At 45.3% G+C, this 13,788-nt stretch overlaps 1 protein-coding gene across 1 annotated transcript in view; it reads left to right on the top strand.

The window, feature by feature from the left end:
- Window positions 1-13,788, top strand: part of LOC121439071 (dual 3',5'-cyclic-AMP and -GMP phosphodiesterase 11A) — a 282,745-nt gene that overhangs the window by 205,444 nt on the left and 63,513 nt on the right. The window contains exon 13 of the mRNA XM_041639564.1: window positions 10,534-10,643. Coding sequence (XP_041495498.1) covers window positions 10,534-10,643 — 110 coding nt within the window. The remainder of the gene's footprint in view (window positions 1-10,533; window positions 10,644-13,788) is intronic.

The raw sequence follows: 13,788 nt of genomic DNA, 5'->3' as shown, positions 1-13,788 counted from the left end.
TATGAGAGCTGGTTTTCAGGGCGCAGGCTTCCTTGTCACTTCTGGCTCAATTCCTCCGAGTGCTGCATCAGAAGTATGTAGTAGCTTCAACAGCAGTTGAGAGACTGCATACTACACGTTCTGGGAGGCAATCAAAAGCAATAGCAATAGGCTGCATTAGTCTCTTCGACTCCCCCACATACACCTGGTGGTGGAACTCAAGAGGAAGTTTCCCATGCCTGGCCCTGGGGGGATTGTTAGAATCCTGAGAGAGCGTTATTGCTCTAAGTAGCATAACCACATTTAAACTGAGTATATGTACAGAGAGAGAGAGATAACAGAAAGGGAGGGAGAAGGAGGAAGGAAGGGAGGGAGGAAGGAAGGAAGGAAGGAAGGAAAGAAAGAAAGAAAGAAAGAAAGAAAGAAAGAAAGAAAGAAAGAAAGAAGGAAATCTTTAGACTATACCCCCACCATCTGGTTCAGTCTCCATCACAACGCCAAGAGAATGCACTAAGTGTGCTGAAAAATTTCCTCTAGATGGCGCTCCAAGGCAAAATTTCCCATTCAATCTCTGGCAAACAGGCGGGCAGTCAAACCTTGAAAGTTTCTTCTCTTCCGACACAAGAGACACTAAGGCACACAGACCAGTCTAAAATGAATGTTTTCTTTTAGAACATGCTCACCAACAAAAGCCGGTGTGTCGCAAAGTAGCCTGTTCTGTGAGGATGCCCTGTGTGACGACTCTCTCCTGACCCACTGTGGGATAGTATGCCTTCTCCTGCGACTTGAAACCTGATGGCGCGGGGTTTCATAAATCTATTGTCTGGGAGAAGGGGGAAGGTGCACAGCTATAAGTCACTGCTGAACAGATTTGGCCCACAAACGATGGGACACTGAAATTATAAATATATACACCAATTTCCCTAGACTTAATCGCTAAAATCATTTCACACAGAGGAAAATAAGATTATTGACTCAGAACGGTTTTGCAGAAATCTTCAGGCTCATGTTTAGGAAACCAAATAATTTTAGCTCACTGGAAATTAAAAGAAACAAAGGAGAACATCATAGGACAAGCAATTTGATATGGATTTTGATGGACATTCAGTTCACCTTGAACCTCATTGAACACTTATTTATTTGTTCCAAGCTGCTGACAGTAAATTAAAAAAAAAAAAAAGTGGAATCAAAGCTTCAAGGTTATCTTTTGTTCTAAAGAGATACCTATATAGTTCAAATTTACTGAGTTTTGGCTTCCTCTCATAAATAAACTAGGTAATGCTGTCGTCATTCGTGACTAAAACAGAGAATAAAAACATCAATGGTACCTATACAAATTCTCCTTATTTATGTAAGTAGAAAGAATTACTATCCCACTGTGCTAATGCGTAATGAAAGACGACGATGACCTTGTCTGCTGCAGCGCACAGGGTAAACCAGGTACAGGGATGGGCCATGTGTGCTCGTGTTCTGTAAACTACAAGGCATGCCTTGATGTCTAAATTGCAGGGACACTTTGGGGGCGCATTATAAATGATGTTCGGTCTCCGGCAGACTTTCCAAGGGGGAAGGAAGGGCTTCCTTGGAGTCAGGATGCTTTACTGTCCTATAAATGGATTCATTATCACTTCGGGCAGCGCCCTGCTTCTTGTAGGGGCTTCATAAAGATCCATTGCACTGAAGGAATTCAGTTTAGGGCAAGGTTATTTAAATAACCACGTTGCTCGGTGTCCAGGTTTTGTTTTTTGTTGTTTTTTTAAGCACTATAAGATGACAAGCAGCTTCCAGTGCTCAAAATCTTGTTCTCATTACATCACGCTAAGGTTCACCTAGGGTTCATGTAGGATATTATGATCCTGCAGAACTCACTGGATATGAAAGGGAAAGAGCATGTGATCACATTAAAATTTATGGTGGTACCAGCGGCATGGCGCTGGTGGGGAACGGCAGTTAAACACTAATGATAACCGAGTGTCATAGCACATCCGTTGATACCTCCTGACATTTGCCGGGAAATCTTAAATCTTCAGCGTGGAGGTGGTGGGCTTTCGGCCATCTTTGTGCGGTCATTAAGGTTATTTGGAGACAGCCACACCATTTTCCTGATAATTCATCCTGGAGAGCAGAAGGGACATTTAGGGGGAGATCGGTCCTTCTCTCAAACTGAGAGTCTCGCGCCATCCGCCGACCACCGTTGTCAGCTAAGTCCTTGAGCTTTGAAGTAAAAAATTCTCCCAAAAGGAAGCTCAGGAGCACAATTCGAACTCTTTGCCTCCCCCTGGGGAAGGACAGGGCCATCCAGTTGTTAAATAAAATGTTTCAGTAACCAGAAGCCTCATCACGACAGAATCAAATGCCCTTGTCAACTGGGACACGGGGGTACAATGAGCTCTTGATGTTCTAGTCTCTGACAGACTAAAGTCAACGGTAATGATGACTTTAAAGCCACCTTGCCAGTTACATAGTTACACTTACCTTAACGTAATCGCTACATGTTATATAGCTATTGCTATACTAGTATAATGGAATTCGCATGGGGGAGAAACACGTAAATCTTCTTATTGGTGTAAAGTAGAAGTATAGCAAATTTTGTATTTAGGGGAGGTGTGGTGCTTAATCTTTCTCCAGACATCAGGTGTGGACACTGTAAACTGTCCTCGGAATTGACGGTTCAACTGCATTTGAGACTCTTGCTCTTTAGACCTCTGGAGGGCTCTTATTTTCAGTCTTTCCGCCTGCACTCCAGAGCCCCAATCAGGCACTCCGTGCCCCTAGCTAACGCTCTCTTTATTCACATTTATTTTATAAAAGAAAAGAGACAAGGCCACACCTAAATAAGAACCTGGTGCGCTGGTAGCCAAACATACGACGGGGCAGGAGGAGCGTCCAACCCATTTCCTCTCACAGGAGAGTCACCTCCATAACTCACTTCAGGACCTGCCATTCATGAGTTATGAGTCGTTCCCTTCCCAGTGAAAATAAATTCTCCCGCACCATCGGCCTGCACTGGGTGTTTTTTTTTTTTTTAGGACATGTGAATTGTAAAAGCTCATGGACGTAATCGTGTCTGACGTTAGCACCAAATTGTAAGCCCTTGCTTATGGGCACAGGCTCGGAAGGAACTGCGACGAGTTTGGGGGCTGGGAATGTCTAGTTACCATACCTTTTTGTTTTTGTTTTTTTTAAGTGGGTTTATTCTTGAGGTTTTTATGGTGTTGGTAAACTGCTTAATCTGTCGCTTTGTGTTTTATGACGCCAGGCAAATCCTCCAGGTCGTCGAGACCCAGCAGCCTAACCACAGTCGTTTATCATGGCTTCCATTTTCTGCACTGTTTGACGTCCTAGTGGCTAGTGGCGCTGTCTTGGGGCTGAAACCTGGCACCTAAGGGTGTTAAGTTAGGGGCTTTAAAAACTTTTAAATTTTCATGGGTCTCATGTTTAATCCTGATTCACTGATGGAAAATAAAACTTGGGGCTAGCTTTGAAGAGTCCCCATATTCCTGAACTCCATCAGCTTGCGTCTCTTGGAAGCCCTGGGAGACCTTGCTTTCCGCACGATTAATATGCACCGAGTGATCTCTCTGTGCTCACGGCCCTGTGATATTCTATTGTGCTCACTCGTGATTTGCCATAAATAAAGCATAGACCGTATTTCTGAGCATGTCCCCCCCAGATCTACAGACACACATTCTTAAAGCTAAGGTTCCGGGAATCCAGTAGTCCTCTCCCTTCCCTTCTCTGTAAAATGCGTTCAGCAGATGTGAAAAAGACAGTGCTGTTTACCGTGTATCTAAACTGAAGCAGAAGCCTTGGTTTCCTTGAGTGTTTCCCTTCTAATTGATGCATTATGTTTAAGTTCCACAGTGGTACCTACGGTTTTCCTTGTGCCGTTCTGTTCTCTTTACATATTTTATCAGAATGTGAAAGAAGAAATATAAGGACTGATTTTTATATGACCACATCAGGACTTCCTCAGGTGAAAGGCTGAGCATCCTCAGCCCATCACCTAATCCTAATGTGATTCCAGCATTAGGAGAGGCTAAGGTAGGCAGATTGCTGTGAGTTCAAGGCCAGTCTGGGGATTCACAACAAAATCCTGTCCAAAAAAAAAAAAAAAAAAAAGCATGTTGACAGATGCCAGGAATTTGTGTTTGAGATATTCTTGCAAAAGGACCAAACAAGGTGATTAGATTTACAGATGGAAAAAGAAAACAAATCACAGAGTCCACTGAAGTCAGGCAATGAGTACGTGACATCCTTTAGAGTTATCTATTTTAAATATTTTTATAGATCCAAAATATTTTATATTATAGTGATAAGTTAAACATTAAGTCTTAGAAGCAGTGAAAAAATATAATCAATAGAATCAACCTAAAAATTTTTCATTTATGCATTTAAACATCTACTCAACACAAGAATTTTATAAGACACATCACTGGTTTTTGGTCCTTCTCCTTCTAGACTTGCCTGCATTAGTATTTGTGGCATCATTTGAAGGCAGAAAAAAAAAAAATCACCATATGCCCCAAACATGCTTTGGGGTTTAGGATCTGATACGAAGTATGTTCTGAAATCCCCGGATGTAGAAGAAAGTCATTTGGGAATAGACAGTAAGAGGCACCAGGACTGAATTTGGCAGAGAGAATAACTGTGCTGAAATCACTATTTTACTAATGCCAAGTAGTTACCTGGCCATGTTCATCTTCAGAAGAAAGGAAAGCAGATGTGACCCAAACTATCCCGGTTGCTCGGACAACGAGGACAGCTAGGATCCAATGGCGGTGTGCTCTGTGCTGTGATGATGGAGAGGGTGGCTTGTCAGTGCTAGTGGTGGTCCTTGGACTCCCGTGGGAACATCCTGGTCCCAACACAAGCTGGTGCGCCCCTTTTCCAGCTCACCAGCCACCACTGTTAACACCAAAGGGCGCTGGCCACTGACCGTCCTCAGTGAGATAGTTTACACTCTTCCCTTCCTTTGAGGACTATGGGTGAGAACAGCTCTTCTGCTCTTGGGTGTGTTCATTCCACACAATCTCTGACTGTCAAAGAAGGACCTGTTGTTTAAAAAGAGGGCCCCATGTGCCCGGCAGCCATTAACCTTACTGGGAAACCCTGCGGGTTATCAAGAGCCATCCCCGCTGCTGCTGTGGAGAAAACCCTCCGCCTGGGATCACAGACGGGAGCAAATCAAATAGTGTGACACTCGCCAGCTTGCCCTAAAGGCAAGCAAGCCAAGAATCTCAACCAGTAAGTGCAGGCAGGACCCAAACGCGGTCCTTCACTATTTTTCGCCACCTTGCTCCATCCATGACCGAGATGGGAAGCTCCATACTTCTTGTTAAGTGCTCCTTCCCTGCTCCCTCACAGGACCTGCAATCTGGAAGCTTCTGTTAAGTATGCATTGCCATGGAGCAGGGGTATGGAGGGCAGAGCTTCCTGGGAGCATCCTGCCTTTTAAACGCCCTGGACTGGTATGGTGGGACTCTGCTTTCCTTGTCTCTGATAGAAGATGGAGAAAGTGCCAAACTGAGACTCCTTAACAGGGATTGATGATTCTATATGACCGCACATCTTCCGGATGCAAACATGACAAGATTTGCAAGGCATTAAGTGCTGTCTCCAAAAGCAAAGCAAAGATGCCAGATCCTTTCTGCCATTGTGCTCTCCCACGATGCAGGATCTCCATGGAGCCAGCCAGGTTCTCAGCATAACTGGGTGGGATGTGCAGCCCAGGAAGGCAAAGACTAGACTGTGATCTCTACTGCACTCTTCCCTTGGCTTGGGCTGACGCAAATATTTGCTCAATTTGCTAAGTGGATGGGTACTTTTCAGAACGTCACCATTTCATTCAAACCTGGAATAGTTTGGTTACAAAAATATCTGCACTTTTAAGTTCAATATAAGATGTTTCATTATTATTTTCTATTAAAAATTATTTTAATATATTTATATTTTAATATATAATTAAAAAATATTTTAATAATAGAAAATTATTAAAATAGAAATTTTCTATAAATTTCTATTAAAATTTAAAAAAAACAAAGATGATCATATCCCAAACCTTGGAAATTACAAATTAAATTTTCTTTTTCTTAAAAGAAATCTGAAAAATGCAGAGTATATAAATTTTAATGAATAAATGTTCTTTGTGGATTTTTTGACACAAAGTAAAGTTTTTTGAAATTAGACTGCTGACCTCCTAATGATATCCAGCAGGCTTTCTCCTTTGCAGATATTAGACATTTTATAAAAGTGGGCTATTTCATATCTGCTATTAGATCTCTTTTTTAATTTTTGGTTTGTTTTTTGGTTTTTCGAGACAGGATTTTTCTGTGTAACAGCCCTGGTTGTCCTGGAACTCGCTTTGTAGACCAGGCTGGCCTTGAACTCACAGAGGTCTCCCTGCCTCTGCCTGCTGAGTGCTGGGATTAAGGGCATGCTCACCATTACCGCCCAACTGCTCGAGATTAATGCAATTCGTGGATAAAGCCCGTGTCAAGTGATTCTATAAAGCCCTACTACCCGTCCAGAGCACTTAAACCCTGCACGTTTGTTGCTGTATTCTCTCACAGTAGAGGTGACTCACAAGCCAGGTTGTCTGGGTTCTAATCCCACCTCTGCTATTCAGATATCAGGCACATCTGTGAGATAGGAAGGGAAGAGTAGTCTCTACCTAGAGGGTTCTTGTAAGGAAGGGTTCGTGAAACTGACATATTTACAAGAGCGTTAGGCACACTCTGAGCGCTATGGCAGTATTAATCATCGTTAGTGTTTTCGCAAGCCTAGTCTCGCAAACATACCAATTGCTTGATACATAGCAAGTACCTAGTAGCAGCCATTAAATAAAAAAAAAAAACAAAAACAAAAAACTCCTCTACAGCCCCGCCTAGGGCTGATAGTACAGCTGTTGTATTTTGCGACTGAATCCAACAGAACCACCGTGACACTTTCTTGCCTGTGATAGTCTTGTGTTTGCTGCTAACAGGCTCAGCTTCAAAATGGAGACACGTCCTAACTGCCTTTGCTCTCATGTTGGCTGCTGACAGAAACTCGCTGGTAGCCTGGCAGAACCTGAGAAGGTGTCTTCCGGACTTGGGGACTCTACAATCTTCAGTGTTGTGTGCTATGGGAAGGAGGGAAAGAATTATCCCAGCAAACACGTCAGCCCCTTGAAAGGCAGCCCTGGAGGCTGCGTCAAAGGGAAATAACACGGCTTTTCTTAGCAGGTAACTTGAGGATTAGATAGGTGCCCCTGGTTGTCTCTTAACTTGGACAGATGGTCTCTATTGCTCATATCTCTGATCTTCACAACGAGAGAGCGCACGTGAGAAGATACATTAACACAAGGGTCAAGAAAGCTCATAATTATTGAGGAGGGACATGGTTTTATTTGAAAATAAAATAGAAAGAAACACATCACGACATACTCCCCTGCCTCTCTGTTTTCTCTCTAAAGTATATTATCTTCAGCAGGCCGCTGACTTTTTCTGCTCAGGATGGGTAGATATAGGTCTGGATGGATGGATGGGACTGAAGGAAGATGAATGAGGGTAGGAGGAGCGAATAGAAACTGAGTGGCAGGTGGACACTTCTCAGGCCTGATGATTCTCAGAAACCATTTACCTGGCAGCTCTAAATCACAGTCAAGAGCTAGGTGCTGCTTCAGTAATTCAGGTGCCACAGCCGGGAGAGGCCACAGCCAGGAGAGGTAAATATGCCTTGTATGGCCATGCGGCCATGCGTATGGCGAACTTCAAGGAGTCTTTATTCTAAGGGTCCAGAGATGAGCTGCGTAGCCTTGGAGTCATGTGAAATCATAAGATTTTATAGAAAGGGAGTTCATGTATCTCATTAAATTCTAAAAAAATATTTGTGATATAAATAATTTTAGAGCCAGGTGCCAGATTTCAAGAGAAGGGGAAAATAAAAGGTTACTGTGTAAAAACTCAACAACAAAGGCAAAAAATAGAGAGAGAAAGATAGTTTAGAACTCCTCAATAAAGAACGAGGTCCAGCCCTCTGCCTTCAGAACAGTGGTGGAGGAGAAGGGGCATACATGAGAACAATTTTCTCAGACCCACCAAAGCCTGGAAACCGGAGACTTCAGAGGTCACTAAATAGGGTACAGTGACATGCTGAGACCCCAAGTACCCATCTCCCCTCTGCATAGTTGAGGGTCTACTCTTACCCCAACCTGTTCAGGAACCAGAGTGTTTGCTTGAGAAGAAGAAAGAGGAGAAGGAAGAGGAGGAGGAGGAGGAGAAAGCAGAAGAAGAAGAAGAAGAAGAAGAAGAAGAAGAAGAAGAAGAAGAAGTTCTTTCCAAAAGCAGCTTTACAAATTAGACAATAAAGTATAAAGTAGTTAGTCTTTGAGAATTCTGAGAGAAATTACTTCCCCTCCCCCCAGAACTGTTAGGCAAACCAACAGTGAGTGTGAAAATAGAATAAGGTCCCCCGTCCCCATCCCAGCCATGCAGAACCTAGAGCAACTGGCTCCCCAAGAAATGGACACACTTCTTTATGAAGACTGACAGATGTGCTCCTGCAAAATGAGGCAGAAATCGAGAAAAGGCATAGGATACAAGCAAAAGAGATCATCCCCAGAATGGGAAAGCAGAAGCCCCAAGAGGGAACAAGCCAGACCCGACTACCTCCAGGACACAAAAGATCGTGCAAGAAGTGTGAGAGGTTTGCTTCTCTTCAAAATTACTTAATAGACATTTAATAAAGTCATGGAGGATATGAAAAGGCACAGCTGTTCCAAAGAGATCTGAACTCCAGGAAATGAAAGGATTTAAGAAAAGAATCTTCATGTATTATTCAGCCTGGCGGTGGGAAGTTAGGATTTAGATGGTGATCATGAGGAAAGCGCTGAGCATGGGTTACGTTGGGAGTGGAGGGGAAATGTGGGGACCATCACCGCTACACCATCAATGTTTTAAGGCACACTTGGGATGGGATGTGGGTGTGCTCCCCTTTGCCCTGCTTTAGCTGTGAGTCCTTAGGCACAGCGTGGAGCCCTTCTGTGACTCAATTTCCCCATCTGTAACTGAACAATCATAGCTATTGCCTCATAAGACTGGTAAAAAAAAAATATTAAGTAGGTTAAGCAGTCGAAAACTTCTAGGGGAATTTATAGTAACATAGGAAAGACTGTGTAGGTATTTGGTGAGTGATCAAGTACTAAACCGTATGGACATTGTGTGGCAATACGGTAAAAATGTCAGCAACTTAGCTAAACAAATGAATTTGGTTGCCTTTAGGAATCAGGAAACATGAACAACGAGAGTTTTGGCTTTAGGTTTCTGAGCGTGGTTTTAGAAAACGATTACAGGCAATAAAATAAACAAAAACTAATATCCAACAAGTTTTAAAATGAAGGGTGTGCCAAGCTTTGGCAAGGACTGCTTCACGGCCCCCGTCAGTTTATTCCGGTTCCATTTGCTGCCTAAGTGATGTCCTATGTGCTTCCAAATCTTGCCGAGGAACCAAGGCTGTTTGGAGAAATAAAATTGTCAATACAGCAATCCATCACTCAGTTACGTCTGTGTTAAAACCAAAACCAATTAAAAGAACAAGGTTTTCATTGCCCTAAAAGTCTTGCAGGTATTAGCCGGTGATCCGAGATTAGTGGTGGAGAAACATACCTTGAACATACCAGCAGGCTCCCCTCCTCCCATCTTCTGATAAAGAATTTAATAAGTAATGGAAGCGGAGACTTCCACTGCGAGGGGGAGGGGCCGGCAAGGCCACGGATGGAGAGGACACACAGATCTTTCTCCCAAAGGTGCATTTCCTCCTCCAGACTAATGAGAGGGCCAGCTGGACCCAGAGCGCCAGTGTGGTTCTCGTGCCCGTAATGATATCCAACTGCGTCCAGGAGGAATTACGCCCCAGCCACGTACTTCACACGGCTACTGGGATCAGAAACAAAGGCCTCAAAATCGTATACTCTTCCCGTGATGCTCTGGCCTGATTGTCTAGTCTGCTGCCAAATCTCAGTTTCTAGGATTTCCCCGTGTGCGTTTCAGTCTGTCTGCCAGATCAGTATGGGTTCCGGGATTTATAAGATAATTCTAGACCATCATCATGCAGCGATTTGAGTACTTCTCCTCCATTTGCTATAAGGAAGGTTGTTTTTGTGTTTGCTGATTCTCATTTGAGGGGCATCCGGGGTCCAGAGCTTTTCGGTTTTGAAGGTCCCTTCATATCCCCCTATTTCCAAATACAACACTCATCATACTGTGTGCAGTGGGAAAACACATTTCACTCTGGGCCTTCCCCAAACTGTGGGTGTGGAGAACACAACCTCCTCTCTATAGAAGGAAAGGAAGCAGAGTGATCTCTGTCCCAATGCGACAGCAAGCGAATCCCTCCCTGTGGGGACCTCAGGCTAAGCAAGTGACCACTCAACACGCCGCCGTCGAAGAGGGTGACAGTTAATCATTTGCTAAAATGGTGTGGGCCTGAAACCAGCCGATTGCTGCTCAGCTGACTGAGTTTCCCCAGCCCCCTGCCCCTGGCACTGACTTGCCATTGTCCCCTTCTTCCCAGACTGCTGGGTTTCAAGAGATTCTGACCGAGGTGGAAATTTTGGCGGTGATTGTGGGATGCCTGTGTCATGACCTCGACCACAGGGGAACCAACAACGCCTTCCAAGCTAAGTAAGTGTTCTAATTGTTGTGATTTTAATGCATTTGCCTTTCTGTCCGGAGCCAAAGGTGACGAGCACTAAAGAGTAAAGCATTAATTTCTGGCATCGAAGGCCAAGGCCACGCGGGCTTGGGCATGCATGTCATGGGGCCCATCCATCTTTATAATTCCCTATTCTTCTTTTAATTGCAAATTTGCCCTTCACGTCATGCTTGTTGATTTGGTCTGCCTCTGCTGACCTCTGTCAGAGAGCACAGTTCAGGTTTTCAAAGTCCTATTCTCTTCCTCCCAGCCTGTTTGCCTCCGTGGCATGACAGGCCACTAGGATCTGCTCCTCTCCGGTCTGATTTTGAGGTGATTGGAATAAAAAGAGGCTCAGGAAGATTAATGAAGCAAAGAGTGTTCTGTTCTTCCTATTCCCATGGAAGACACGGAAAACAGACAAAGGACTCACATAAACATAGGGATGGGTAAGCGACTGTCCACCCTGCACCTAAGTCACACACATAGGCCAGTCTGCTCCCAAGTATGTTAAACTGGTCAAGAAAGTCACTGCTTGGTGGCTCACGTTGTGGCAAGAGCCACAGAACTTAGCGCATGTTAAATTCCAGGTGTCAGGACTCTCTCAATGAGGTCAAGTCTTAATGTTCTTTGAGGTTATCTGCTTAGGAGATGGTTAGAGGCCCTGGAGACACATTTTGGCTGGGAACAGGAGGAATAGCTTCTATAGAGGGGTGGGATTAGCTTTCAGGTGACAGACTTCAAAGTTCTCCAAACAGGTAGACCTCTGGCTGAAATTCTAACAACCCACCGCGTGTTTCAGCTTTCCTCCCCGCAACACCCCCTGAGCCGGACCTTGACGTCTTGATCTGGTCTAGCAAACTGCTTTGATCGTGTGCCCTCCTCTCTCTACATCTTTCATCCTCTAGCCCAGCACTTCAAGCGCCTCCCGTCGATAGCCAGTATCCAACAGTTCCTTGACCCTCTTAAACCTCTGTGACATCCGGGTCTGCAAAAAAAACCACAGCCTTGGTTCGGTCTACCGATTCAATTTCTAGCTACCCTGCCTAGACTTGTCCAAGCCCTGGGAGAAAATATCACAGTTGTGCGAGCTTGAGACACAGTAGATAGACATCGGTTCAACTCTGCTGTGCGCTCAGGACTCCGTGTCAATCTCTGCGCATGCGCCCCCAGCTCAGCCTGCACGGCTCCTAGCCGTTGTGCGCCGCCAGTGTTCTCTTTTCCCAAGCTCCACTGCCTCCCCACACCACGCTACGGATCACCTTGCCTCCTACTTCACCGAGAAAATTGAGGCCATCAATCGAGGATGCTCTCAATTTCCTCCCCTGCCACCTACACACTTATCTATCCCACCCCACCCTTTCCCCTTTCCCTCCTATCTCAGTGAAAACGCTGCCTTTCCCACGTCTGAGGCCAATCCCTCCGCCTCTGCTCGGGATCTTTCTCGCCTCGCTCCTCCAGGACCCTTTTCCATCCATCTCCCGCCTTTCTCCTGTATCTGTGTTTCCCTATTTGTGGGTACTCTGCATCTAATTAACATGAGTAATCCTGCCCATCTTGAAAATTCCACCTGCACCCCCACTTGTCCTTTTAGTGACGGTTCCGTTTCCTTCTTTCCTTCCCAGGCAAGTTTCTGTGTTGGTTGTCTTCATTGCCTCCAACCCTGCCTGCCACAGGGCTTTCGATCTCCTCTCCCTAGGAAAACCCGCCCTCAGTGGCCCCCTTTCGAAGCTGCTGTGCCCTTTTTCACGCCCTCCCTTCTTGGCCCTGTTTTCCATGGGTCATATTTTCTTACTTCCGCTTCTTAAACTTCTCTTCGTTTTTTTTTTCCACAAAAAAAAATCTTTATCTACCTATGTAGCCTTCCTCCTCAGTTGGCTTCAAGGCCTCTTTCCTTGTGTCCCCCATTCCTCTCCCGCTCTCGTGACTATTTGTGCCGAGCCTCCACCCATTCCTTCCTCAGCCCTGGCTGCGTTTCTCAGGGCCACGATTCACAATCGCTTGTCTCCAGATCCTCCCGCCAACTGCTGGAGGTCCCAGAGTTCTCTCGCTCTCAGTCTCCCCCTTCATCCGCGTCCCTCTTTCTCTGTCTCTATCCCCAGGAATGTGCAGGTTACTCAGCAGCCTCCATGGCATCTCAGCAAGGCCAACCCCTCCCATCCGTTCATCCCATACAGAAGAGCTGTGCTCTCAGACTGGCTAATTCTTTCTGGTGTCTAGTGTGCTATTTCTACTCCAGAGAACGCCCTTCTGCTCCTTTCCCCACAGCGCCTCTGAACCCAGCACTTCCAGGGTTCCACCCCATGCACACTCCCCTCATCACTGTTCCGTGCATTCAGAATACCCTGGAAAAGTCTTTCCAAAGTATCCACCGGCCTCCATTGTAATTGCTAACTTTCAGATGTACCCCTCTTCTTCTTTAAGAACGGAGACCCAGCAGTGCCAGGTATGTAACAGACACACAGGAAATGTTTGCTGAATTAATGAATGGTGACTGGTGGGTTGTATTTTAATATACCTCCTCAATGGAGTTTCTTGATCTTCTAATCAATGTAGCCTTTTACAGATGCGGATGGTGAAACCTATTAATGTTTATACCACATGCGTCTTTTGACAGTGTCTTATTTAAATTGAATGTCTTATTTTCCTAAGCTTCCTCTTCCCCATGCCAATGTAGACTGTCAGTTTATGCCCCCCTAGGCCCCTCTTCCCAGACCTTTATCGTAGTACCAATGATGCAGAAAGAAGAGCCAACCGGTTAGAATTGTGTGTGTAAACCAGGAGTGAAGCCCCTGTGTGTTCTTTTGAAGAGTGACATGCCCAGTGGCACGATGTCCCAGAATGCCATGACCCTCCCCAGCCAGTCTGTGCACCACACTGAACGGAGAAGCTCTTCTCCACATCAGCCCCTCGGCAGATTAGACCGAGAGCCCACCCCTAGCCAGAGCCGGACCAGTAAGACCTCGCTGTGTACGCCCATGACGTTGTAGCAGTTAGCTGTAGAGAGCTGAGCTGCAGCTCCTGTAGACTCGGGACTGCTGTCGAAAGAAGCTGTGATACCAAGTGGATAAGAGAAGCAAGAAGGCCAGAAAGGAGTGGAGGAGGAAGGTAGCAGGCAGAGAGAAGTCAAAAGGG

Source organism: Microtus oregoni, unplaced genomic scaffold (assembly GCF_018167655.1).
Source record: "Microtus oregoni isolate MIOR12 unplaced genomic scaffold, Mior012 000060F_001, whole genome shotgun sequence".
Lineage (NCBI taxonomy): Eukaryota > Metazoa > Chordata > Mammalia > Rodentia > Cricetidae > Microtus > Microtus oregoni.
The sequence above is the reverse complement of the archived record's forward strand: the minus strand, read 5'-3'. Positions and strand labels throughout refer to the sequence as shown.